The sequence below is a fragment of the Typopeltis vanoorti genome, chromosome 1 (assembly GCF_054136105.1).
Source record: "Typopeltis vanoorti isolate ZY-2024b chromosome 1, IOZ_Tvanoo_1.0, whole genome shotgun sequence".
NCBI lineage: Eukaryota > Metazoa > Arthropoda > Arachnida > Uropygi > Thelyphonidae > Typopeltis > Typopeltis vanoorti.
This window is the reverse complement of record NC_143549.1, coordinates 149983780-150011565: the sequence shown is the minus strand read 5'-3', so window position 1 is coordinate 150011565 and position 27786 is coordinate 149983780. Positions and strand designations below refer to the sequence as shown.

The following is a 27786-nucleotide window of genomic DNA, read 5'->3' as shown; positions in this document are numbered from 1 at the left end:
TCAGAGATCCCACCTTACATTCTATGTCACCTACAATCACCCATAGAGGGCACAGTACCTAGATAAGATTTTAAAGTCACCCACGTGGTATTTGTGTATATGTTACATTAGTTTTTTGTAATCCCTGAAGATGTCTCAGTGACTGAGACGAAATATAGGAAGTATTAAAATCTGTTTTAATCCTTTCCAAGTGCTGTATACAATCCATTAAGCCTCCAACATGATGTCCTCACAGCACTTAATCTTCAGCACACAGGTAATACATGAAAGCTGTTGTTAACTGTGATGTGTAGAAACCTGATATTACCTTCAAAATTAGTCAACATGTTGTTAACTCTATTGAACATTCCCTCGAGACACACAGTGATATACCATTAAGTCACATGGCTTTCTTGACATCAAATTTACTTAATTCCTCTTATACCTCTTGCTCATCATCATCAATGGTTCCCCCTCCCCAGTTCTACTACTCTCAAGTTCTGCATTAAGATACAATCACAAGGATGGAATACTTTAATAAACTGCTAATTTAACACCTCTACTATATCCTCAGTGATTATCACTCTTCCATTATCACTGACCAACATCATCCTCCCATAATCATTCTTCCTTCTACTGGCCACATATCGAGAAAACTCCTTAGGATTTCTTTTGGCATTATTTGTTAACTGCTGCTCATACCACTCTTTTGCTACCCTTACTAAGTGAGTCACCTTCCTTGCTTACTCTTTGTACTCCTTGTGTAACTGATTATCTTCACTCATCTTGTGCCACTTCCACAACGTCTTTTTCTTCCAGACTGCATACTTACCTCTTCAGTCATCCATTTTACACCTACTTTATTTAATCTCCTGACATTTGGAATACACTCAGTCATTACCTCTGCTAGATAATTCCTGAGTAGAGTCCAAGCAGCACTGATTTCCTTTCCATGCAATTGTTCATTCCATGATATTGCTGCAAGTTGCTTGCTGAGTTTGCTATAATCACTGGTCTTATATATAACTCTTTTCTCACAAAAATCCTGATATGGCTGGCCATCTTCCCAGTGATCACTTCATGGTCACTCTCACCAACTGAATGATGATGTGACACATCTTCTGATGAAATAATCAAATTCAAGATCCTCGATTCACGTGTGGCCTGTTACATACTGCCTAAGGTAGTTATCCCTTAAAAACTCAAGAAATTCATTCTCTTTGGTTCCTGATGCTGTCTCTTCATTCCAGTCTATATTATCATAATTGAAATCGCCCATATTGATTACCCTTTTCTTATTAGCTAGACCAATTTGGCTAAACATTTCCTTCTCACTGCTTTCCACATTATCAGGTCTATAGCAAAATCCTAATTTCATCCTGTCACCTCCACTTCGCACCACACTGCTTCAAAACCACTGTTAGCATTTGCTCCTTGCATCACCACCTCAGATGGACACAACTCCTCTGCCATCATCAATAACACTCCTCCCCCCTTTTTGCTTTGTCTTTAACAAAAAAGATATGTAGCCCTTGCAAAAGAATACATATCTCTCCATCTCTCTATATATATAAATAAATAACAATTTTTAACTATTGTGATTCATTTCTTCTTCCAATGGGAGTTTCAACTCAAAGTTGTAAACTTTTAATACAGTTCACTCTCACTACAGCAAACACATTGTAAACTCGTTCACTTATCTACAAAACAAAAAGGTTCTGCCAAATCTTGAGTATGCTGCTATTTTACATGAGATTCAATGTAGCAAACTATCCACTACAACTTATGCTGATCCAATGACAGAGAAGAGTGAGCTGACATTAAAACCATAGGTGAGCTAAGGTTAGCTAATTCAGAAACCAGCTCTAGACACCAACACAAGACTCTTTCAAGTAATTCAAGCTTCCAAATAAGCATGGCAGTAGTCTCAGTTATTTCATCGCAATGAGTGATGAAATAACTCAGCAAAATAAACACAATTTTTTTTGAAGAAAATTTATATATCAGTATGCAAATAATAAATTCCTAGTCTCGCCATAAACACTGTTACAACTTGAACAGCGCATAAACCTCTAATCCATCAGTAAATCATTTACAGCTTCTTTCAGCACAGACAAACCACGTGGCTGCACGCAATGATTCGAAATGTCTCCCTTTTGCCTTCACACATGCCCAACGGTTGTAAGGCCACATGTGATGGCAGCATGCGCAACATTCAATGGAAATGCTGCCACTACTCACTACAAATCCACCTTCAAGCTGGCAATGATAGAGAGTTGTTTCTTGCATGCTACTCTCTCAAGTGCCAACCAAAATTTGAAGCTCAATGGATTCAGACTGGGACTTCCAAATGGCTAATCAGATGGTGATATGTAGTTGGGCACATTCGCCTCCAACTGCTGTTGTGTGGTCCTCGCCTTGTGTGTGTGGGGGCTAAGTCCTATTGGAAAGTCCACTGCCTACCATGAAACAAATTGTTCAGGGGGGGGGGGGCATACCACAGGTTCCAGTATGGTGTTTTGATACACTTTGGCAGAGGTTTTAAAATCTTTCTTGCAGAAATGCAAATTCGATACCCCTGATACATTGCCCCACTAAACCATCATTGAAGTGGGGTGATGACCTCTCTGAATCCTTGATGCTACAGATCACGAATCCTGAACCCTGGTGCTATAGTATGCAGTGTGACCATCCTGGGCAAATACCCGATCATTCTGGAAAAATGATCAGGTATTTGCCCTGGTAAACGACTCTTCAATGGTGAAAACCTGATCTGTGAAGAGGATATCTCTGTGTCTGTTGTTTGCATACCGCCAGAGAAGTGCGTTTGACTTTATCATCCTCTGCCACATAAATTGTGGTGTTAGGAAGTGTACAGTAGAACAACAATAGGCTCTTGCCCCCCAGGTCATCAGTTAGTACACGTGACATCATTCTCTGTGAAATGTTCATCTCTCGTGACATCACTTTCTACATTCTCACAGAACTGCATATGCAGTCCTTCACAGCCCTAACAAGCTGTTGCATTCTAACACAGCGTGGTCGACCTGTTCTTTGGCAGTCAGATATGTCTTCTGTATCGTTATAATGGTTAATAGTCCGATGCATAAACATCCTACTGATCCTGAATGTTTTTAGAGTGATGAAAATAACAGGTGGCTGCATTCCAGCCTTGTGAAGTGCTATTACAGCTACACTGTTCTCATTATCTCCCTACTGCATGTTAACCCATACAACCAACTACACATCTGTCTGAACCTCCACAAGCATATTTTAAATTATCATAAAAAATGTGATGGACATTAAATATACATCCAATCTGGATACTTATTTTTTTGAACAGACAACTTTACTCATTTAAAATTATAATTACATTTATATGGAACTTGAAAACATAAAATAACAACTGTGACCAATAAGTCATGAGATATATATATGAAATTCAAAATGGCCTTTAAGCTTGGATGTTCCTGATTTAAACAACCAGCAATCTTACCAACCCATGAGAAAAAAATAAAAGAAACATACCTGGAAAAACAAATTAACTAAAGGTGTAAAATGGATAAGTAGTGACTATCGTTTTTTCATAGTTTAAAAGTATAATGAACAATGCCCGGAGGTAATGTGGAATATTTCCACCAAATGAGCTCTGGCATCAGTGAGCATTTACATTGTAAAAGAATATCTTCCTAGTCAGAAGAAATGCCACCTAGACATGATAGGTGGTAGATGACCTTCATCACCACCACCACTACCTTGCTTGCTGGGGACCTGAAGTGAGTGTTGCCATGTTTGGTTCCCACAGTAGGGAGTTCTGGTTTCTGTCCTCCAACCCTCAAATCTTTCAACATGCAGTGTGGGTGATATCCCTCAAGGGGCATGCCAAACATACTGCACAGAACCAGAACCTTTCCCCCCTCCTCTTGGAGAAATACAATTCCACAAGCAAAGGCCAAGGCTGACTTGGATAAGGCTAAATGTAATAAACTTGCCACATGCACCAATGGCAGTCATGCCGTTTAGTGCCATGGAAAAAATGTTGGGACAACTTTGGTCCAGTGTACTTCCACTTATTACACACACAAATAATAACAATGCAACATTACCTAAAGATAAAGCTGACTTCCTGGTATCATACTTCTCATCCAACTCCTACACAGATGATGAGGAGAAATCATCTCCTCCTTTAACTGGAAGAACACTGCATCAAATACCTCCTGAAGCTGTTTTTGGTATCTATTCTTGAGCACAATGGTGGGATTCCATTACCACAAGCCTTTCTGATATGTAGGTTGTTCAAGACTGCTGATGAAATCCCAGCAGTTGTTCTCCAGAGGTGTGTTTCTGAACTAATACTTGTTCTTTCTTCTATCATCTAAACATTATATCATGTTTTTCAAACTTTTTTTCGACCATGACCCACAATACAAAATACATTTTACAACCCATTTTACAGACACACACACACACATATATATATATATACACACACAGTATATACTAAACTGAAACAAAAGTAAAAACATAATAAAGTAAAAAATGTAACAAAGTTAATATCAAATATTACTTTATTAACATTTAAATACCTGCTGTTTACGCTCCTAACATCAGCACAAACAAGTTAGTTTTGAAACTTGTAAAAAATCATATCAAATTGTTTTAAAGATATGAAATCTATGAGATCTGCTCTGATATTGCTGTGCTATTTCATTAAAAAATGAAATAGCACAGCAATATGCTAGTTCCAACCAATTTGAACTGCAGGTTGTGACCCACTAATTAGTAGGTCACAATCTACAGTTCACATGGAAACATCTAAGACTCTTCAAAGGACAAGACAACAACAACCTGCAGTTCAAAAGTCAGCACTGTGGTATACTCACCTCCCTGAGGAACACCTACCCTACAGCATGGAAGTAGTCAATTCATGTGATGAGGAGTGTCTGTCATCAAACTAGCCACCTATTGCTCTCAGCTCAGTATTGTCCCAAGTAATGGAGAAAGTCATCAATAGTCATCATCTAAACTCTTCGATACCTGGAGAACTGTCAAGTAATGAGCGACCACCAATGTGAATTATGCTAATCAAGAGCCACAGCAGATTGGAAATACATCACCCACCTCTGGATGTGTGCCATGGAAAGGTTTAGAGAAACCTGTGCTTGTACTTCACATTTCCAGGACATTTAATACTTTAGCATGAGATAGACTGCTTTCCTCTCTTTGTAACTGGATCACTAATTTTCTCTCAGGTCATTTCACTGTGTATAATAGTGGAATGGGATTCTCTCTTCATATTTTCCTGTTAATGCAGGATCCTCAGGAATCTGTTATTTCACCCACTCTTCTTCATATAGATGACCTTCTCTCACTGGCCACAAACCCTAATCACAGTTTTACTGATAACAGCACTCTCCCCCTTCATCCTATTCATATAACAAATCTTGAACTGCTCAAACATCTCAAGCTTCAAGATTATCAAAAATAATTTAGGACACTTATCTAAGTTAAGTGTCCAAAACACTGACCTCCACAGCATCCTTCATAGAGAAAAAAATAAACTAGATACCATCAATGCTTCCAAAAGACAGTTTTTTTCCTGTCTTCTCACAATTTAACAGTCAAGACCAGATTTCTCTTCTTAGACTGATTCTAACTCCAAGCCTTTCCTGGTACAATCATATCACCTATATGACATCTTCAGATTCCATGAAACTTGGCATCCTTTTTCTTTCAAGATGTTACTTTTCTTCTATCCAGTTGCTTACTCTGTAAAAATCTCAAATCCACCAAACCTTGGGATACCATTCTTACATTTGGTATGGTACACCTAAGACCTCTTTAAAAATTCTTCATGCTGTTCAGAAGAGTGGGTCAGTTTACTGATGACTCTCTCTCTTACTTTGTCTTTCTCACAGATGGTCAGTTTTTGCATTGTATCTCTTCTACAGATATTTCCACAGGTGCTGTTCAGCAGAAATAGTGTACATTATGCCCTCCATTTCCACTAACCCTACAGGAATATGAGCAAGAGTTGCAAATCATCCTTTTACAGTTGAACTACTGATTTGCCAAACCTTCTACTCCAAGTCATCTTTTATTCTATCTACCTCAGTTCTGTGAAACTTCCCCAGAAAAGAAAATAAATAAAAATAAAAGCCTTCCCGCATAAAATTATTCTCCAAGGGCCACAACCTTCAGTCCTTTAAGAATAATATTACCAGATTACTTCAGTCTTGACCCAAGCACGAACACATATACACAGCATTTATTTGCTTGTATCTATCTCAAGCATATACCAATCTATCATGTGGTAATCTATTAAATGCTTTTGCAAAGTAGAAGAATATCACAACAAACTAGAAGAATAAGAAATGTCCCTTCTCCAACACATTCATGTTGGAATTATCATTTTATTATTATTATATTGAAAACATCTATCCTAGAACCATGCTTGTGGAGTGGTACTATTTTGCCTTCTAGACAACTCTTTGGCATATTCCTTAAAATATGTGGTCATCCATTCCCATACTCTTATTAGCATTAACCCAATCATGCACCTCTGATTCTTTCACCTCTAATTCTGCTAAGATTAGTCTCTCTTCTACATGCTTGCACATCATTATTTACACCAGTATGATATACTCACTGATAAAATGTTCAATAAATAACTCTACCACATTCCTTGCAATGGTCACTCTGCAACCTCCACCAGTTTCACCCTTTCATAATTATTCTTCCTCTTGTTGCCATTGGGGCTACTAATGGGCAAGTGATGAGTGCATACAGCCTCTCCCTATCGTGTCAACTCTTCTTTTCATGGTGTGGCCTGTTTTACCAAAAAGGCCTCAGGCAAATTTAGTAAGTTTCCCAGTGCAAAAGGATATCTTCCTAGTTAGAAGAAACATAATCTATACAAACTCCAGTAAGCATATAGTAAACTATACCATGTGCTTTCTGGAGGCCTAGTGTGGTGAAGGCAATGTTTGTTCAATGGAGCAGGGGTTATAGTTTCTATTGCTCCCCTCTTCTCCATGCAATATATATGTGTGATACCCTTCAAGGGCATGCCAAACACAAATATCCAAACCTCTTCCATTTTGAGGGTACATTAGTAAAACTAGTTGTGCCACTGCAGCCAGATAGTGCATGGGCTCAAACCAGTCAGTAACAAGTCAGGAGGCCTGAAATGAGGCTTCCCCATCAGCTGGCACATTATCTCACTTCCACATAATCTTCCACATGACTCGCTATATGACTGGCAAGTGCAAGAGTCAATCTCCTCTCAGATGTCCCCAGTATCCTTTCATCTAACCAAAAACCAAAATGATACAAACATCAACAACAGTGACACTGAGATCAAAATAAATCTCTGATCCTAACAAATAAACCAAATCAAGCAAAAATATACAATCATGCCAGAATCTGTCTAAGCAAAAGTCGCTTTCACATCCTCTCAATACATGACCCAGCTACCTTTTCATCTAACCAAAATGATACATATAAATAACAACAGTGAAACTGAGATCAAAATAAATCTCCCTCAAAAATTGATCCCAACAAATAAACCAACCCAAGAAAAATAAATAATCATGCCAGAATCTCTACAAGCAAAAGTTACTTTCACATCCACTATACCAGCTTCCATGGAATAAACTCCAATATAAATGACGTTTATCATCACATACAAAAAAAGATCAGACCTCTCCTATTTCTGAGAAAAACCTAAATTGTAGCTACATAAACACAGTCCACCTTCAATGTCTAAATTACACACTTCTTGATTTTTTTTTTTTTTAACCACAAAGAGAGTGCTTTTGTGAGATACAACATTACCTGTCAGAGATCACCTGCTTTAAACTTGCTCTGGCTCAAGGTTTTCATGCTTGCTGAATTTATCCTCTCCAAATTCCAAAGCCCGCCCTTACTCTTCACTTTCCTATTCATGAAACTCTACCTTCTGCAATCAAGCTATCCAAACAGTGAAGTCTTCTTAGGTGACCTTAATGTTCATAACTCCAATTGTAATAAATTTAGTTTAATCCTTTATCCAAGTGTAAGCAAACAAAGTTTGCGCCTGAAGTATCTTCAGGACTGAGGCAACTCATGGTAAACGTGGACTAAGCTCTCATCACTTGTCTTAGTATCTCCCATAATGCAAAGCACATCTCCCTGCGGACATATATGATGCTATGCATTAAGGGAAGGGCCACAACCCAGACTGGTTTATCACAGCTACCTAATGAGGCTTCGAGTTCCCTCTTGAATAAACAACTAGCTTACCAACCTGTCTTTTAAAGTGACCTTCTCCATTCTATCTAGTCTTTGTAATTCCCAGGATGTCAATTTTATATCTCTCCATCTCTTTACGGACAATATCTATAGATCCCTAATGTTCCATTAAGTCTAATACAAAGTATCCTGTCATTAATGTTCCATTAATGACAGGATACTTTGTATTAGACTTAACACTCATACTACCAATATGTCAATCTATTGCTGACCACCACTGGTATTTCCACAGACAATCACAAACATCCGTGCCCATGGCAGATTCGAACCCACAGCCTTTTGGCTGGAGAGCGGATACACTAACCACTCGACCAACCAGGCCTGCTGATTTAGTTGTGCCTTATAATACAGCTCATGTTGCATCAGTTGTCATGAAGAATAAGTGCCGCATTCAGGGCTTACGTGGTGGGTTCTGTTCAAGAAGTATATTACAGTCTCTAACAAAATGTAGTGATATTATGAATAAAGAATACAGAAGATATAGGATTAACCTTAGAGGGAAATTTTACATAGGCACATGAAACATTCAGGATCTACAGATATTGTCTGTAAAGAGATATGAAATTGACATCCTGGGAATTACAAAGACTAGATGGAATGGAGAAGGGCACTTCAAAAGACAGGATGGTAAGCCAGTTGTTAATTCAAGAGGGAACTCAAAGCCTCATTAGGTAGCTGTGATACTGAGGACAGTTCAGGCAAGAACCCTTCTTTGTTATAATCCCATTAATGACAGGATACTTTGTATTAGACTTAAGGCTCATGCTACCAATATGTCAATCGTGGAAATTTATGCATCCCAACACAGTTTGGCCTGAAAGAGAGTGAGGAATTCTATGAAAAATTAGAGACTATTCTGGACTGCCTAACAAGAAGACATGTACTTTACATCTTAGGGGACTTTAATACAAAAGTGGAAAAGAGTATGAGAGTCAGGCTTGAGTGAATGTAACACCCATGGCGAAAGACTTGGAATTTGTCCATGGCAACTGATTAGTTATTACCAATACCTTTCCAGAAATATCTACGATGGACCCTTTCTTTTAAGCTTACACGGTGATCCGAATACATTTTTGAAAATTATGGAGACGACTACCATGTTTGAATAAAAACTTTAGTTTAATATAACTAAAATCTACATTCGACGTTTCGACCTTTATGTCAAGGTCATCTTCTGGAGCATACACACTATACACAGAAAACAAGCTACACTACAATCAAACTGGTTTGTTAAAGTTACTAACCAACCACTACAACAATTGTTGGCCTGACCTCTGGTGGAAAAAAATATATATACACATCAAAGCTAGAGTCCTATTATTAGCGTTATCTGTTGGTTGTAGAAATACACTGGGCGTAACAACAAGTCTATATATCTATCTACATACATATATTAACATCATGATTATACATGTACATTCCGGCCAGTTGGTATGGAATGGTTTCTAATACTAGCTGAAGAGTGGCTAGAGTCCTGACTTATGCTGGATCTTATATATTAGGTAGACTGAATGTGTGCCATCCAGATAGTTGAAATTTTCATGCCATCTTTGTTGTTGATATTTGGGTGGTTTATATGATCCCTGGAATTTTCTTGCCATCTTTGTTGTTGATATTTGGGTGGTAGATTTTAGTCATATTAAACTAAAGTTTTTATTCAAACACGGTAGTTGTCTCCATAATTTTCAAAAATGTGCCTATGATGGACCTATACTTGGACATCTAACAGTGATGACAGTCGAATGCACCAGACTGATCACATCCTGGCTCTCCAACAGTGGAAGACAAGCATCTCTGATGTGCATACTTGTCCTGGAACAGACCATGGTAAAGCCATCAGCTAGTAAGAGTCAAAAGTAAGACTGTGAAGCCTTCCAAGTCAGGCACATTCCACTAGACTGGATATTAGAGTACTTTCTAGGAGGTTCACAGAAGAAATATCAACACAGTTGAATGATTTTTTGGAGACTAGTGAGGAGAACTCACCAGAAATGCTTTGAGAAGGAGTCAAGGTTATAATACAGGATACAGCCAATAAGAAAACAAAGAGACCCATGGATATCAGATTCAATGTGGGATCTAATTGAAAGAAGGTGGTTGGAAAAACAAAGAGACACAGGGACTGAAAAATATAAGAGATTACATAGAGAAGTCAGAAGAGCCATCAGGCAGGACAAGAAAAAGTTTTATACTAATAAATGTGAGAGATAGAGTTCCAGATGAGGAGGTGCAATTATCAAAGGATGTTTTGTTTAGGTCATGACCTAAAGCACAAGTTTTAGCCAAATTCAATGTCATCAAAGACAGGAATGGAGCAATATGCAGAAGAATTGGAAATCATAAACAGATGGAAAGAATATTGTAAGGAACTGTACAACAAAGAGGATAAGAAAATTTGAAGGAGCCCTCTCACCATGAAAATTTCGATTTTGTACCTCCTCCACTTAGTTCTACGCATGAAGTTGAAAGAGCAGTTAAGCAACTAAACAGCAATAAGGCACCAGGTGCAGATGGAATCCCAGAAGAGTGAAGGATGCAAGGGATAAGAGTGTTTCATAGACTGATTACAAGAATATGGGATACAGGAGCATGGTCTTAGAAACTGGAAGAAGCCAGTTTTCATACCACTACATAAGGGAGATATGAAGATTGCAAAACTACAGAACTATTAGTTTAATATCTCATGCAAGCAAAATTTTATTGGAGATCATACTAAATAGGATTGAGGTCAAAGTTGAGGCAGAGATGCCCAAGGAACAAGCAGGTTTTAGGAAAGGTAAGGGCACCAGAAATCAGATCCTTTGCCTTAGACAGATCATAGAAAAATATAAAGAATTCAGACTCCCTCTGATAATATGTTTCTCAGACTACTCTAAAGCCTTTGACTGTGTACAGCATATGAAACTGTGGGAAGTCATGAAAAGAATGGATTTTCCTCAACACACTATCGGAATAATAGGTAACTTGTACAGGGAGCAAGAAGCCACGGTAAGAATAGGTGTTGGATTAAATGATTGGCTTTGAGTTGGAAAGGGAGTTAGGTGCAGATGTCTACTTTCTCCTCATTTGTTTAGTATCTATGCTGAGAACATCATGCATGTAGCACTGGATGAGCTCAAAACAGGAATTAGGATAGGTGAGAAATTGATTGGTAATATGAGGTATGCTGTTGATACAGTACTCCTCTGTAATGGCAAGGAAGAACTGGGACAAATTGTTGACAAAATTAACAAACTCACTTAAAACTGAGAGCTTCAGCTCAATCCTAGGAAGACAAAGATTATGGTTCTCAAAGGAAATACAGACAGGGAAGCTCCTGATAAACAAGTGTACCTTAATAAAGAAAGAATTCAGGAAATCAGCAAGTTTGAGTATATGGAGATAGATCCCTTATTAATGTGAGGAACTGAAGTTCAGAAAATATCAGAAGATTAGGAATGGCTAAAACAACCAGAGACTTGTCTAAAATATGGAAGGATGGATCTATCTCCATGGGAAAAATGTTCAGGATGTTGGATGCAGCTGTTTTCCCAACAGTGACTTATGGATGTGAGACTTAGAACATGAATAAGTCTGACAGGAAATGGATGGCTGCTTCTGAGATGTGGTGTTACAGAAGACTGTTGAGGATATCATAAACTGAAAGTCAGACAAATGGACTGACAGAAGAAAGCTGAAATACTTTGGAAACATTGAAAGGATGGAAGGAGGACATCTCAGAACAGAAATAGAAGGTAAAATTCCTGGAAAAAGAGGAATGGGTAGACTATCAATGAGATGGATGGGTGGATGGTGTGGCTGGAGTGACTGATCTTCAGAGAGTTGAAGCCTCCAGAAAAGTCCTTGCCATACGGACAACAGGACCATATGGCACATCACCAAGCATCTCAGTGACCATACAACATCTGTTAATATCCAATGAACAGATGAATGGATGGATGATGAAGATCATCATCATCCATCCATCCTGGAATCAGGCAAACCAGCCTGATTCCCTTCCCTCTCCTAGAATCAGGTAAACCAGCCAGGAGAACATATGCAATTAACATACACTGTATACTTATAGGCATAGGATTAACCACCTTATCTTAGAATTATGGTTACAAAACAAGAGTACTTGAAAGGTAATGGGTACTTAGGAGCTTAATAAAACACTGCTAAATAAAATAAACAAACCTATATGTGAGTATCAAATTTCATAGTACACATATCAGTTTGGCCACAGTAGCAATTAGTTAGTATATGGTTCACCTGTTGTGAATGCACAAGCATTCACATAAAAATATGAATGTGGACAATTTGTGGCATGTTGTTACCATATTTATTTGGACTTGTCTCTTGGTGTAAGTCTGATTATAATAATAATTAGAATTAAAAAAAAAAAAATTATTTGGTACAAAAATTTCATACTTTCTACATTTGGCTTTGAAATAATACTGGATCTAATATCCACTTTACTTATAATTTTGCATTGCTGAACTGAAGCCTTTTGGCTCTTTATTTTAGTAAATACTTTTACACACCGATCAAGAGTTTGCTTATGAAAATTACACCTCTCCAATATTTCAAGTTCCTTAGCACTGAAAAGCAGAAGCCTTTAAGAGAGCTTTTGCTCTCTTAAAGGCTTCTGCCTGGTCTCTGAGGAGACCCAGCCAGTCCGAAACAGCTGTCAGGCCAGTCAAAACCTTATCAAAATAGACTACTAGAAAGCAAATGTATAGATGTTTAGTAAATACTTTTACACACTGATCAAGAGTTTGCTTATGAAAAATACACCTCTCCGATATTTCAAGTTCCTTAGCACTGAATGAGAGCTTTTGCTCTCTTAAAGGCTTCTCCCTGGTCTCTGAGGAGACCCAACCAGTCCAAAACAGCTGTCAGGCCAGTCAAAACCTTATCAAAATAGACTAATAGAAAGCAAATGTATAGATGCTTGAGCAGTGTTTAAGTTTTCTAAGTAGTCTGTGCTAAGGCAACTTGTGAATGCCAGCAAAGTGTATTCCCATAAGCTCTCTGGTCAACTTAATTTTACGAAACTTTCATAGTTTCTACATTCGGCTTTGAAATGATGCTGGATCTAATATCCACTTATATAATTTTGCATCACCGAACTGAAGCCTTTTGGCTCTTTATTTTAATAAATAATTAGAGGTATATTTCTCAAAATGAAAAATAATAAGGAAAAAAAAAACCTTGACCACAATATCATTTGACTAATATTATGCTTATAATTATTAAAAATAATGTAATAAACATCTTAACTCAAACAACAAAATGAACATGGTTGCTAGATCACTTCATACACACACAGTTCAAACTATTTCTGTTGAGGTGTTTAAGAGTGAAAGCTGAATAACTGGGAGAAGACCTCAACAGTGTCTTTTATGAAATGAGGAAAACCGGCCAGGGCTTCTGACCTAACATCCAATCTCGCCTTCTCGTGGTGCACTCCCATTAGTGAGCATCTCCTGGATAATGAATGCAAGAGGATGGGGTAGCAATTTGGGATTTAGCCAACCAAATGATATTCTTATTGACTTAAGACAAAATCCAAGATGATAGTAGAAGATGAGAACATTTCATGCCATGGGATGGGGGGGGGGGGCACCAGTTAAATGAGGTTCCTGTTGTTTGTAGCAGGGAAACAAGGTGAAAAATTAGTCATAACCAATACAAAATGTGATATTCGGGCAATGACAATAAGAGGAAAAAAAGGAGGAGCTATAGTATTCAACACTAAATATGAGGATAATCTTGAAAGGCAAGCAGCAGAAGTAGGATGACGTGGGTAAATAACAAGACTTACTTGTGCCTATACCAAAAGAAGGTTCCACTAAGTAAGAAGCTGAGAAACTTTTTAAGGCATTAGAGAGGGCAGCTGACAACTAAGAAGGAAAAGTTGATCCTAGTTAGAGATTTAAACAGCACAGTAGGAAATGATTACAAGATATATAGATATATTTGGGGAAAATTTGGAGAAAAGAGCAAAGATAATAATAATGGTAAGTGCCAGTTAGATTTCTGTTCAGAACATAGACTAGTTATTACTAACACCATGTTCCAACATAAAGATGTGCACAAATTCATGTGAGAAATAAGAAGTCTCATTCACTACATTATTGTTGATGATGACAGTTCAGAACATAAGAGTACACCAAGGATTGAAATTGGAAGTGATTGCCATTTAGTTATGAGCAGCATATCAAAATGAATTATATTTGAATATCATATTGAAAATAAGAGTATGTAAGGAAGTTTTAAAATGAATCAAAGTTGAGCAGCTTTCAGGTGAACTGCAGACTCTAATACCCACACATTATTCAGCAAAAAATGAAAGAGTTTCAAAACAAGAAAACCATACCTTAATTTGCCTTTGAGAGTCAATGGCAAATCAAGAAGAAAATACTGATTCAGCCAGAGAGGTAAGTGATGAGGTTCTCATCACTTACCAAAGATAGAAAAATCAAAGTAAAGATATTAAAGATGCAGTCAAAGAAAAGAAGAAAATGTAATGTAAGTTTATGGCAAATAAGTCAGCTTGTGCTCTGAGAGAACATGGAGAAAATGTAAGAAAGCAAAGCAATGTGTAAAATTAACTAAACAAAAAAAGTCATGGGAAGACTTTCGGTAAAAACAGAGAGAGAGTAAATATCAAGAAAGGGGGCAAAATATTCTTGATGCTATTGAGAAAGCTTAGAAATGGAAGAACTAGTACAGCAAAAAAGAATCAACGACAAGATGACAGAAGTAATTATGGAAAGACTGCTAAATGGAACAAGCAGTGTCAGCAAGACGGTAGAAAACTCCCAATAGGAATGCAGTCAGGAGTACATATCCATACCTGAAGTTAAAAAAGGCCATCAAAAGTTTAAAATATGGAAAGGCAGCTGTAGTAGATGAAATTTGGTCAGAAATACTCATCAAAGATGGAGGTATAATAGTTTAACAGTGGCTGCATTGCATAATTCAGAAGACCTGATCAGAGGGTCAAATTCCAAATGACTACAGATGGTACGTCATAGTACCATCTATAAAATGGGAAATAAAACTAAATGTGAGAATTACAGAAGTCTTTCCCTACTGAGTATTTTTGGTAAGAGTTATGCAAGCATACTCGAGAAACAGCTAAGAAAAATGTGGAAGAGAAGCATAGTGAAGAACAAGCTGGATTCGGGCCAAATAGAGGTTGTCATTATCAGATTTTCACTTTAAGCCAAATAGCTGAGAAACCTTGGGAACATAACAAGGATTTGTATTTTAGTTTATCTCAAAAAGGCATATAACAAGGTGCCAAGAGGAAAGCTCTTCAAAACGCTAGTTACATGGTGTAAATGGGACATTATATCAAGCAATACATAGTCTCTATTTAATCTTTAAGTCAGCAATTAGAATTGAAGGGGAGTACAGGAAGATGGCTTCATGTAAAATCAGGTGTTAAGACAAGGGTGCACATTATATCTACATGGATCACATTATGAAAGAAAGTGGTACTATGTTTGCATCAAAGTGGTATTAAATCTGATATCAAAATTGGTGATGCTAATCTTAGTTCTTTACTTTATGCAAATGATGTTACACTTCTGAATATATCCAGTACAGGTCTACAAGATTCCCTGACTAAATTGAATAACTGTTGTGATAAATTTGGTATGAAAAATCAGCAATAAAAAGAAAAAGACAATGAAAATAGGCAGAGACATTGAAAACATCAACTGTATGCTGAACGCTGAAACTATAAAATAAGTAAAACATTTCAGTTATTTCCACACAATTTTTAGTGAAATGGTAAATTAAATATGGAAATAGACAGCAACAGAATTAGTAAAGTTGGTATGGTAAGAAGTCAGCAATAAATTTATATGGGATAAGAAAGAAATTAGTCAAAATACTAAATTAACTGTATACAAGACAGTGTTCAAACAAATTTAACTTATGGATCTGAGAACTGGGTTAGAAACAAAATGCTTGATCAAAAACTGGAGACCTCTGATATGAGAGTTCTGAGAAAGATTAGAGGAGCAAACAGATGGCATTAACAATATCACATTAAAAATGAGGATATTATGAAAGAACTTGCCATGGTTAGCAATCAGGAATGTGTTACGAAACTATTCTCAGGTGGTATCATCATTTAAATAGAATGGGTGAGGAAAGATTAGCAAAACAAGTTTTCTTTGCCAGGTTTACAGGAAAGAGACACACAAGAAGACCAAGATCTAGGTGTATTGATACAGTAAAAAGCATCTTAAAAGACAGAAATATAAGATCTGATAATATTGGAATCTTGACACATAACAAATTAATTTAGAGGAAAATTGTTGATTGGAAGTTAGTAATGGTGTAACTTTTTCATATAGTACTATTGTAATTATCTGTACACCTCCAGAGGATATATATGGAATTTGATGATGATGAGGAGCAGGAAGTACAAAAAAAAAACACATCAAAAAACCTGAAATGTGGAAAGCCAATTCAAGTAGATGATATTTAACCATAAAGGCTCAATATGGAGGTATAAAGGTTACAGTGGCTGCACTGCATAATTCAGAAAGCCTAGTCAGAGGCAAATTCCAGATGAATGGAATAGAGCTCTAGTAGTACCCATCTATAAAAAAGGGAAATAAAATTGCAAGTGAGAATTATTATTATTGCACCCTCATGGAGTCAGCAGACTCATCATGACAGGCTCATTCAACTGACAACATATTTATCATGTCAAATCTTAAAATCCTCAACACTCCTTGAATTAACAACACATTTTGGTGATGAATTTCATTTCAACTGACAATTCTCCATATAAAAAATCTACTCCTCCCCTCTTCACCACACTCTTACCTAACCTAACTTCCAGGAATGGCCTTTGGTTTTTCCCCCTCTCACCTTCTATTCTTTTTATAATCCCATCTGGATTAATCTGGTATATTTTAGAAACTTTACAAAAAGTTAAGAAAAATTGTAGAAGGGAAGCTTGACATAGAACAGGCTCGGTTTAGGTCAAATAGAGGTTCCCACGATCAGATTTTCACTTTACTATCATGCCCTCTGTGAGGAGTTCATTTAACTGTCGATGTATTTATCATGTTGAATCTTAAAATTCTTAACAATCTCTGCATTAACAACATATTTCGGAAATGCATTCCATTAACTCAATTCTCAAGGTAAAAAATCTACTCCTCACACTCCTCTTCACCACACTCTTACATAACTTCCAGGGATGGCCTCTGGTTCTCCCCTCACATCTACTTTTTTTATAATTCCCCTCTAGATTAATCTGATAAAATCGCCACACTAACTTAAACATCTCTATCATATCACCTCTTTTCCTCCCATCTACCAAACTCTGCAATCTGCATTCTTCAATCTCTCTCTCTCTCTTTCTCCTCCAGTCAGTATTCCAGAGTCCTGATATTATCTTAGACTTGTCTCTGAACCCTCTCCAATGTTTCTACATCACAATGAAAACCAAGTGACCAAATCTGCACATTATAGACCAAATGTAGTCTGACCAGTGCCTAAAATGTGGCACAACCACTTCCTTGTCCCTACACATTAAAGTACTTCTTATCATAGCAGCACTATGATGTGCAGTCTTTGCAACTTGCAATATGCCTTATAAATCTTCAGTCTACTCTAAAACATCTCAAATCTCATTCATTGTCTGTAGTATAGCACCATCCTTTTTAGTAAATAGAGTTATATTTCTGCACTTAAAATGCAACACCTTGCACTTATTAATATCAAAACTACAACCCCACTTCTTTGTTCCAGTCAAGTCTATTCAAATCTTCCTGAAGGGAATTAACAGCAGTAATGTTATTTATAATTATCCTCAACTTTGCATCATCAGCAAACAAGTGAAGAACCCCAGTCAGAATAGCTAATAAATCATGGGAATATAACAAGGATGTATATCAAAGTTTTGTAGATCTGGAAAAGGCATACAATAAGATGCCAAGAGAGAAGCTTTTCAAAATGCTATGGTGTTATATACTGTAAACAGAAGATTACATCAGAAAATATATAGTCTATTATATGAGTTATAAGTCAGGAGTCAGAATTGAAGAGGGTACAGGAAAATGGTTTTCATGTTAAATCATGTGTGAAAAAACAATTCACATTATCTTCACTGCTATTGATTATTTATATGGATCACATTATAAGGGAAAGTGATATGAAACCTTCTATTGAAATTGGAGATAGTAATTTTAGCTCTTTACTTTAGGCAGACATTATGCTCTTAAATAAATGCAGTATAAGTCAGTAGGATTCCCTGAATAACTGATGTAATAAATTTGGTATGAAAATCAGCAATAAAAAGACAGACAATGAAAATAATCAGAAACATCAAAAACATCAACTGTATCCTGAATGGAGATGCTATTGAACAAGTAAAACATTTCAGCTATAATACAATTTTTGGTAAATGTGATAAATTAAATATGGAAACAGACACAATATTAGGAAAGCTGGTATGGTAAGAAGTCAACTGAGTAATGTAATGGAATAAGAGAGAAATTACTCAAAATACTATAGTAGCTACATACAAAACAGTGTTCAAACCAATTTTAACTTATAAAACTGAGAGCTGGTTTAGAAATAAAACACCTGAATGGAGAGCATAGATATGAGAGTTTTCTGGGAAAGATTAGGGGGAGTGAAGAGATATAATCAATGGTAATATCATATTAAAAATAAGGATACTAGGAAAGAATTTGACACTGTTAGCATTTAGGAATGTGTTAGCAGAGGTGTTATGGTTACCTGAACAAAATACAAAAAAAAAAAAGTTTAAAAAAAAAAGAAGTGTTTTTTGCCAGAATGAGAGGGAAAAAATACTCAGAGGGGTCTAGGTGGATTGATATATTGAAGTGTGCCTTAAAAGACAGAAATATAAGATCTGATAATATTGGAGTCTTGACAAATAAGAGATTAATTTGGAAAAAAATTATTGACAGGAAATCAAGTAATGATCTAACTGTTTCAGGCAGTACTATTGTAACAGCTTGTACACCCACTGATGGTACATATCAGGAATTTGATAATGATAAATATTTCTGTTGAAATTAATATTATAATAATATTAATATAATAAAAAAATAAATTAATATTAATATAATAAAAAAGGTGAAAATAGTAGTAAATAGTTTTCCAAAAATGAATGTAACGTGAAGAATACAAAAAACATAAAAATAAATGTTGCATGTAAACATTAAGCCAATGCAAACAGTATAAACAGAGGTTTTACTCTATTTGCAAAGAATTATAAAGAAACCATGTTATTCTATCATTCATAATAATATGAACGATTAAAAAAACTCCTAATTCCATTTATATTTCTAGTCATCTCACAGAAACGACTCAGTATGCTAATTTACTGACCTCAATCAGCTGATCTTCAGATGTTCCATAGCAAAACAGTGGTAATGGTGAAATTCTCATGGCAGCTCCATTGCCATATGACCCTGTACCACCAAACTGCTCTCTTGCTGGCTTATATACATCTTGGTAATCACTAGCCTTTAATGCTTTAAACACATCTATAACATTTGATCCATAACCAAGCTTTGGTTGATTAAAATATTCCACTGTGAACCTAATGAAGAATAAAATTCTTGAGTGATTACTAAACAAACAGTACAAGTTTTACTATCAACCTGTAAATAACAATAAAATAAAAAATTAAAATGTAGTGAACTACTGTTAACACTGTTAGCATTTAGGAATGTGTTAGCAGAGGTGTTATGATCACCTGAACAAAATACGAAAAGAATGGTTAAAACAAAAGTGTTTTTTTGCCAGAATGAGAGGGAAAAAAGACTCAGAGGAAGGTCTAGGTAGATACCTATAGAGCTTTTTACAAGCCATGTCAGGTCTCCACAATAAGCAAGGTGTAAACCTTACACAGAGTAATGATGTTCGTCTATGAGCTGATGTTAATACAATCATCCATGCTCCTGATAGAATTTGAAACTGCACCCCTACTGATTGGAGAGAGTGGTACATTTACCACTCCCTCCCTGTGGAGCACCTGTTCATGGTGGAGAGAACCTCCAAGTGATGGTACTGGCCCTTTTCATTCTTCCTCTTTTCTTTGCTTTTCATTCCATAATATTTGCTCTACTTCTCTTGTCTTTTTACCATCCTTTCTTCCAGACTAGCATCACTGAGATCCAATGTCCTGCAATCGGGTTTGCTGTGCAGTGTAAATCCAGGCCAAAAAGAGTGATCCGAATGTGCCATCTTTGCCTCTGCTTCAGCAAGATGAGCAGTCCTGAATGGCCCAGTCAGATCGATTGCTAACAGATTTGCCTGCAAGGATAAAGAGTGTCACAGTAAGTCTCTTATCCCATGGCCCAGAGAAGGGACCTAAGGCTTGCTGTGGTGTTGGTATAGCATCCAGGGTTGCCCTGGCATTCCATTCCTGAGCACAGTCATTGCTTATCAGTGGCTCCATGGTGGGTGGGGAGCGCTGACACCAAGCAAAAAAAAAAAAAAAAAAAAACCTTGAGCATGAATTCTTCATCCTCAAATGTTTCAGGGGGCCCTAACAAGATCCCAACCAAGTAATGATACCACAGATGCATCATTTGATAACCGAAGTAAGAAACAAAGCATGTGTGATGCAAGTATAAATGTACAGTGTTTCTGATCATCCATGCAACCAGTGAAAAGCCAATAAGAAAAATGTCACACTTCTTTATTCAAAAGAGTTAAGAACTGGCAGTTCTCTAAAACAATTAAGAAACTACTTTCTGGCAACAGCTTTGTGGAAACATGTCAGAAAAACATTCTGAAAAACTGTTGAGAGCAACACCACTGGGTGGAATAGCAATCACAGTAGCACCTCATAAAATACTCAATTCTTGTAGAGGAGTGATATCAGAATGAGGGGTCTCCTTGATGTTCCTGATAAGGAGATATGTTCAAAGGTTTAAAGATCAGGAAGTGACGGCATGAGGTGCATCCTGATACACAGGGATGATCATCTCATTCCAACTAGGAACATCATCCTTACTTTCGTTACACAGCCTCCAACATCTGTAAAAGCAGGATATCTAAACATACCAATATACATGAATAAAGTCATATCATTGAACAAATCATTGACAATAATGACCATTCCTTTTCGAATAATACTCAATACTTTCTTCCATATGCCTACCAAATCATATTCTGGAGGTGATCTTACAATCTGTTCCCCTGCCATTTTTCTACTGCTCCTGTGAGATGCCAAATAGAACATATACTGAAGCAATCGTTTTCCTATTATTTGCACAATGTCTTTGCAGGAACCATTTTCTCTTACACAGATACCCATGTGGAAAATGAACCAGGCTTACTGGAATATTTTTTCCCATCTTGCAAAGTTTAATGCTGACACAGTAATCTCAAACAACTGATCAATGAAAACCAAATCAATGAAACAGTAAAATATATAACATATTGTATTATCAAGCAGCAACAGATTCAATTCCAAAAACATCATCTCAATTCCACACTATCTCCAAAATCTTGGAAGAACTCAGAGTGCCAGGCAGCCAAAAATGATGAAAACAGAACATGAGGTATATTTCATAGATACCCCACCACATCAAAATTAATTGCATTAAAATATACTCAGGCCAAAGCACTTTATGGGAGACATTACAGTCAAAAGCAATCTTGGATCCAATTTACATCATAGATTAATCAACCACTACTAAAACTGTATGGGATAAAATCTGGAAAATGGTAGAAAATGCTATACATAACACACTGTTTGTCTACCGTATATCATAATGGATGAGTTATTGCTGATCCCAAAGCTATTGCAGACATTTTGGGCAAACATTTTGCCAGAATATCAGCAACAGCTTCATATTGTCTTGAATTTTTAAAATTAAAAGAGCAAAAAGAAAGATTGGATAAATTTTTCTATCAATGGGCTTGACCATACAATCAGCCTTTTATTAAAGAGGAACTAAAAAGAGCTCTTTTATTGTCTCATCCCGACAGTAGTAGGTCCTGATGACATCCATTATGAAATAATATAAGATCTTCCATTATCTTCTATGGAGCTCCTTCTCTTAATATACATTAGAATACTTGTGCTGCTGTTTCTTGACATTACTATCTCTAAACAGATTCCACTTGATTGGAATAATTATACAGCAGAGTTGCATGACATTCAGCTTGCACTTGTGCATATAAAAGAAACTGTTACCAAAAGTGTGTAATTTAAACAGACTCATTGAGTTCTTTATAGGCCATCTCCTCTCCTGTGTATAATCCATATCCAGTGCTCTGTGAGGTTTTATAACTGTTGTACAAAATGAAAACCCTTAATTTGGATGCTTGGTTGTGCCAGATTCCCAGCCACATTAGAATTAAGGGAAATGAGACTGCAGCTGCAAGATCAGCTCATACTTTTTTATCTACTGTTTGACAGTATCATACTACAGACGTTTTATAAGATCAAAGCTTACTGCTCACTGGCGGTCTTCATGACAGGAAGCACCAACAAACAAATTGCAATATTAAGCCTGAAATTAGGAATTGGCAGTCTAATCAATATAGAAACAGAAGAGAGGAAGTTGTTCTTGCTAAGGTTCTATACAGGTCACAGTCATCTTTGCTAATAATATAATAATTGCTAGTAATATAATAATAATATAATAATTGCTAGTAATATAATAATAATATAATAATTGCTAGTAATATAATAATAAAATAACAATTGCTGCTATTGCATCAGAATTTATGCTATAAATAGATAGGAAGAGCTAGTTTTTGCATTTTCATGCTGAGATTTCTATGGCTAGTTACGTGCAGTTGAACCTCATAGAAAAAGTGTGATTCTGGCTCTGAATAGAGAAAGCTTTTCCTCCCATGAAATAACTCGTGGTGTCCTGTAGCCAACTACTGTGGCACACCTGCTGTCGAAAATGAAGGAAACCATGTCTGCTGAAAGGAAGAAGACAGGAAAAAAGCCACTGTCTACACATGTCAAGATGGAGATCTAAAGCAGCTCTGCCTCAAAAATCACACTCTGACGAACTGAAACGGGACTGGGAAGAATAAATGGAAGTTGTGGCATGCCATATAAATTCAGTTTAGTGCTTAAAAATTTTAACTTTAGTTTTTGTTGTGGGTTAATAAGTGGCTCAATGAACACCCAATGCATTGACTATCATGGTCAGGAAACAGCCCAGATCTCTACCTCACTGAGAATTTATGGTACCAAATGGTAGTACTGAATCCACAAAGTACTAAACAGAAATTCTCGTGGAAAGGCTTAGACGTTGGTCATGCATTTTTTACTAAATAATTTAAGGAAATTACAACGTCATCTAGGATATACATTAAAATAAATTTTAATATACGTCAATATTTCGGCAATGTCACGTTGCCATTTTCAAGAAACTTAAGAACAAGAAGCGTGCACGCAGACACAACAAACAGTAAGTGAGGAAGAAGCAGAAAGCTATTATTTCTCCTAAAGTCCTGATGATGCCCCCCTAGTGGGCAATGTTGTATTCTTGGGGGATTGGGCTGAAGGTCTTCTGATGTAGGTTTCCCAAATTTGAGGCAGTCTCATGCAGCCAAATTTGTTGAGATTTGGATTGTTTCTTAGGGCTGAAGCTGATTCCATGAAAAGCCTTTCATATTTGTATTTAATAAAGTGTATTATCGTGGCTTTTTTCCACCGTATTCTATGGCAGGTATCCAGCGCATGATCAGCAAGACCAGAGTGGCTGTATTGGTGAAACCAGATGTAGTCCATGTGTCCTGAAATTCTGATATTTGCTGTCCTGCCTGTTTGGCCAAAGTAGGACAGCTTACAGCTGCAAGGGACCTGGTATACACCAAGTAGGTCTAGGTGGGGGGGGGGGGGAGGTTGGTCTTTAGTAGAGCGGATAAGGGATGCCAATTTTTTTTTTTTTATATGGTCTGTAACAAGAAGTTGTCATGTTTTTATAGGATTTTTGTAATTTTTTCCGAGGTGCCTCAGATATAGGGTATGGTGATGGATTTAGAGTAATCCTTGTTGGGGGGGTTACTGGTTTCGATATTTTTTGAATTTTTTGGGGGGAGGTAGCCATTGGCTGAGAAAGTGTTGAGAATGTGGTTTAGTTCTGTAGTTAGGGTATTGTCATTTGAACAGATAAGTTTAGCCCTGTTGTGTAGTATCTTAATGACTCCAAAGCATTGCGAGGAGGGGTAGTGGGATTGTTGGTGAATGTATTTGCCTGTATTGTGGGTTTTCTATAGACTGAGAAAACCAAGGTTGCGGCTGGCAGGTGACTAATATGTCTAAGAAAGGAAGGCAGTTGTTTTGTTCTTCTTCCAGGGTGAATTTGATTCTGGGGTATTGGTTGTTTAAGTGTGTTAGGAAGGAGAGGAGTGCATCAGAGCCATGTGGCCAAATAGCAAACACATCTTCAACATAGCGAAGCCAAATGGTTGGTTTTTGTGGGGCAGAGTTAAGGCTTTCTCTTCAAAAGTCTCCATATAAAAGTTGGCCAAGGGTGGGGAGAGTGGAGAACCCATAAATGTCCCCTCTATTTGTTTATAGAATTTTCCTTGCCAAACAAAATAGCCTGAGTTCATTGTGAACTGAAATAGGGCTGTGATATCAGGAGGAAATTTAGCTTGGATTAGCTCTAAGGATTCTTTGAGTGGGACATTTGTGAATAAGGAGAAGACGTGAAAACTGACCATTATGTTAGTGTGTTTGAGTGTAAGGTTTTCTATGCTGGCTTTGAAGTGGGCTGAGTTTTTTTATGTGTGAAGGTGTGTTGCCAGTATAGTGTGAGAGAGCTTTGCCCAAATGTTTAGCTAGTTTGTATGTGGGGGAATCAATGCCATCCACTATGGGACGTAATGGCATATTTTCTTTATGTATATTTGGGAGTCTGTAAATACGGGGGGGGGGGGGGGTATAGAGTTAAACGGCTTTAATCTGTTGGTAACTTCTACAGGCCAAGAAGTGACTTTCTTAAGGAGCCTGTGAAGTTTTCTGATTTGTGAGTTGGTGGGATTGTAATTGATAGGGAGGCAAGTAGCCCGATCTAACAATAGAACTTTCAGCTTACCTGTGTAATCCTTTTGGTTAAGCAATACTGTGGCGTTCCCTTTATCAGCTTTTGGTGATTATTATTTTCTTGTTTTTCTTTAATTCTAGTAGAGATTTAATTTCTTTACTGGACATGTTGGCTTTTGGTGGTTTAGCTTTGGTCAGATCACAAGCCACATCTAGTCTAATATCGTTGGCGACGTGGTTTGGAAGGTGACGTATCCCGCGTTTAATTCATATCACAATATCTTCAGCGGGTATTCTTCTGGGAGCAATGGCGAAGTTGTGGCCACATGCGAGGGCGTCGAGTGCTTCAGGTTTCACACTAAATGACAAAAGATTGACAACCTTTTCAGTAGGAAGTTGTGGTTTCGAGATCGAGTTCTTTTTTAAATTTTCAAATTTTCTGATGTGTCGATCTTGTACTTTTTTAAATTCTTTCTCCACTGCAGTGCACGAGATGTCGTATAAAATAGACCAAATTTCGTGGCTTAAGGTGCTTGAAAGGTCATTTCCAAGTGCCTGGATAACTAAGTTAGCATCATTCAGGAAATGGTGAGACGTGCTGATTTGTTCCCTGAGCAAGGCTTGGCTGGCATGGTTATAAATACGAAGAGCCTTTTGTGAAGAGAAACGGTGTTTGAATTTCACACAGTTAGGAATTACCTGGTTATCCCGGCAGCATTTTAGGAAGGCAAGACGATTCAGTTGTCTTCATAGCTTTAACTTCATTTTACCATAATGGCGTGCTTTATGTGCGATATCATCTCCGTGGATTATCGTAATTCTCGTGGAAAGGCTTAGACGTTGGTCATGCATTTTTTACTAAATAATTTAAGGAAATTACAACGTCAACTAGGATATACATTAAAATAAATTTTAATATACTTCAATATTTCGGCAATGTCACGTTGCCATTTTCAAGAAACTTAAAAACAAGACACGTGCACGCAGGCACAACAAACAGTAAGTGAGGAAGAAGCAGGAAGCTATTATTTCTCCTAAAGTCCTGATGATGCCCCCCTAGTGGGTAATGTTTGTATTCTTGGGCAATTCGGCTGAAGGTCTTCTGTTGTAGGTTTCCCAAATTTGAGGCAGTCTCATGCAGCCAAATTTGTTGAGTTTGGGTTGTTTGTTAGGGCTGAAACTGATTCCATGAAAAGCCTTTCATATTTGTATTTACTACGGTGTATTATCGTGGCTTTCTTCCACTGTATTCTATGGCAGGTATCCAGTGCATGGTCAGCATGTAGTCCTTGTGTTCTGAAATTCTGATATATGCTGTCCTGCCTGTTTGGCCAAAGTAGGACAGCTTACAGCTGCAAGGGACCTGGTATACACCAGGTAGGTCTAGGTGGGGAGGTTGGTCTTTAGAAGAGTGGATAAGAGATGCCAATTTTTTATATGGTCTGTAACAAGAAGTTAAGTCATGTTTTTTTAGGATTTTTGTAATTTTTTCCGAGGTGTCTCGGATATAGGGTATGGTGATGGATTTAGAGTAATCCTTGTGTATGTGTGTGGGGGGGGTAGCCATTGGCTGAGAAAGTGTTGAGAATTTTTTAAATTCTTTCTCCGCAGCAATGCACAAGATGTCGTATAAAATTTCGTTGCTTAAGGTGCCTGAAAGGTCATCTTCGAGTGCCTGGATAGCTAAGTTAGCATCATTCAGAAAATGGCGAGTCTTTTCAGAGTTTTTTTGAAAAGTTTTTTTGAAAGAGTGATAATTTTTCTTTTTCCTGCTTCGGACAAATACATTCGTTTCATGGCTAAAATATTAAATATGCATACATATTCAAAACAATTATTTTATAATTACAGTTACAACAACCGAACCACAACAAAGGATACTAAACAGAAAAAAAGTAAATTTTAGCTTTGAATGTTATTAAAGCTGTGTAATTGAAGTAAATTTTGATACAGGTATTTGTTTTTCCAGTGAAAATATCACTGTCCACTCCCTTTTGAAATATTTGCAAATTTGACAAGTTTGTTGTCATTTCCTAATTATGTCACATTTTGTACTAAAAAGAGCCAAATATTAATCAAAAATAAAAATGTTATATTACCTTCTTCATTATTTGTGACAATAATTGTGTTATTATCCCTTTTCAAATAGGCATTCAAATTTAATTACCAAAAAAACATGGTTACAGCCAGTGGCGGATTTAGGCACAGGCAGAGGAGGCAGCTGCCTCAGGCCTCGCAAGGCTAGGGTTCCCCGGCCTGCACTATATATATTTTTTTTAGTAAAAATTTGAAAAACTAATATTCCATTTTGTTTCAATTTTGTCTTAATTCTTGGAACTACTGTCTGTACTGTTGTTTAATTGTAACTATATAATAAAATAAATTCTATTTTCATTTTTGTTTTCCGTATCAACCGCTTCAAATAAAGGCAGTATAAATGGTTAAGGAACCAATGAAATTCTTGTAACCTTCAGTATCCTTTATCCTTTGTT

At 36.9% G+C, this 27786-nt stretch overlaps 1 protein-coding gene across 2 annotated transcripts in view; it reads right to left on the bottom strand.

Moving 5' to 3' along the window:
- Positions 1-27786, bottom strand: part of LOC150110535 (ADP-ribosylhydrolase ARH3-like) — a 164820-nt gene that overhangs the window by 110355 nt on the left and 26679 nt on the right. For both annotated transcript variants that reach the window (XM_090394618.1, XM_090394624.1), the window contains exon 3: positions 19651-19864. In XM_090394618.1, coding sequence (XP_090250744.1) covers positions 19651-19864 — 214 coding nt within the window. The remainder of the gene's footprint in view (positions 1-19650; positions 19865-27786) is intronic.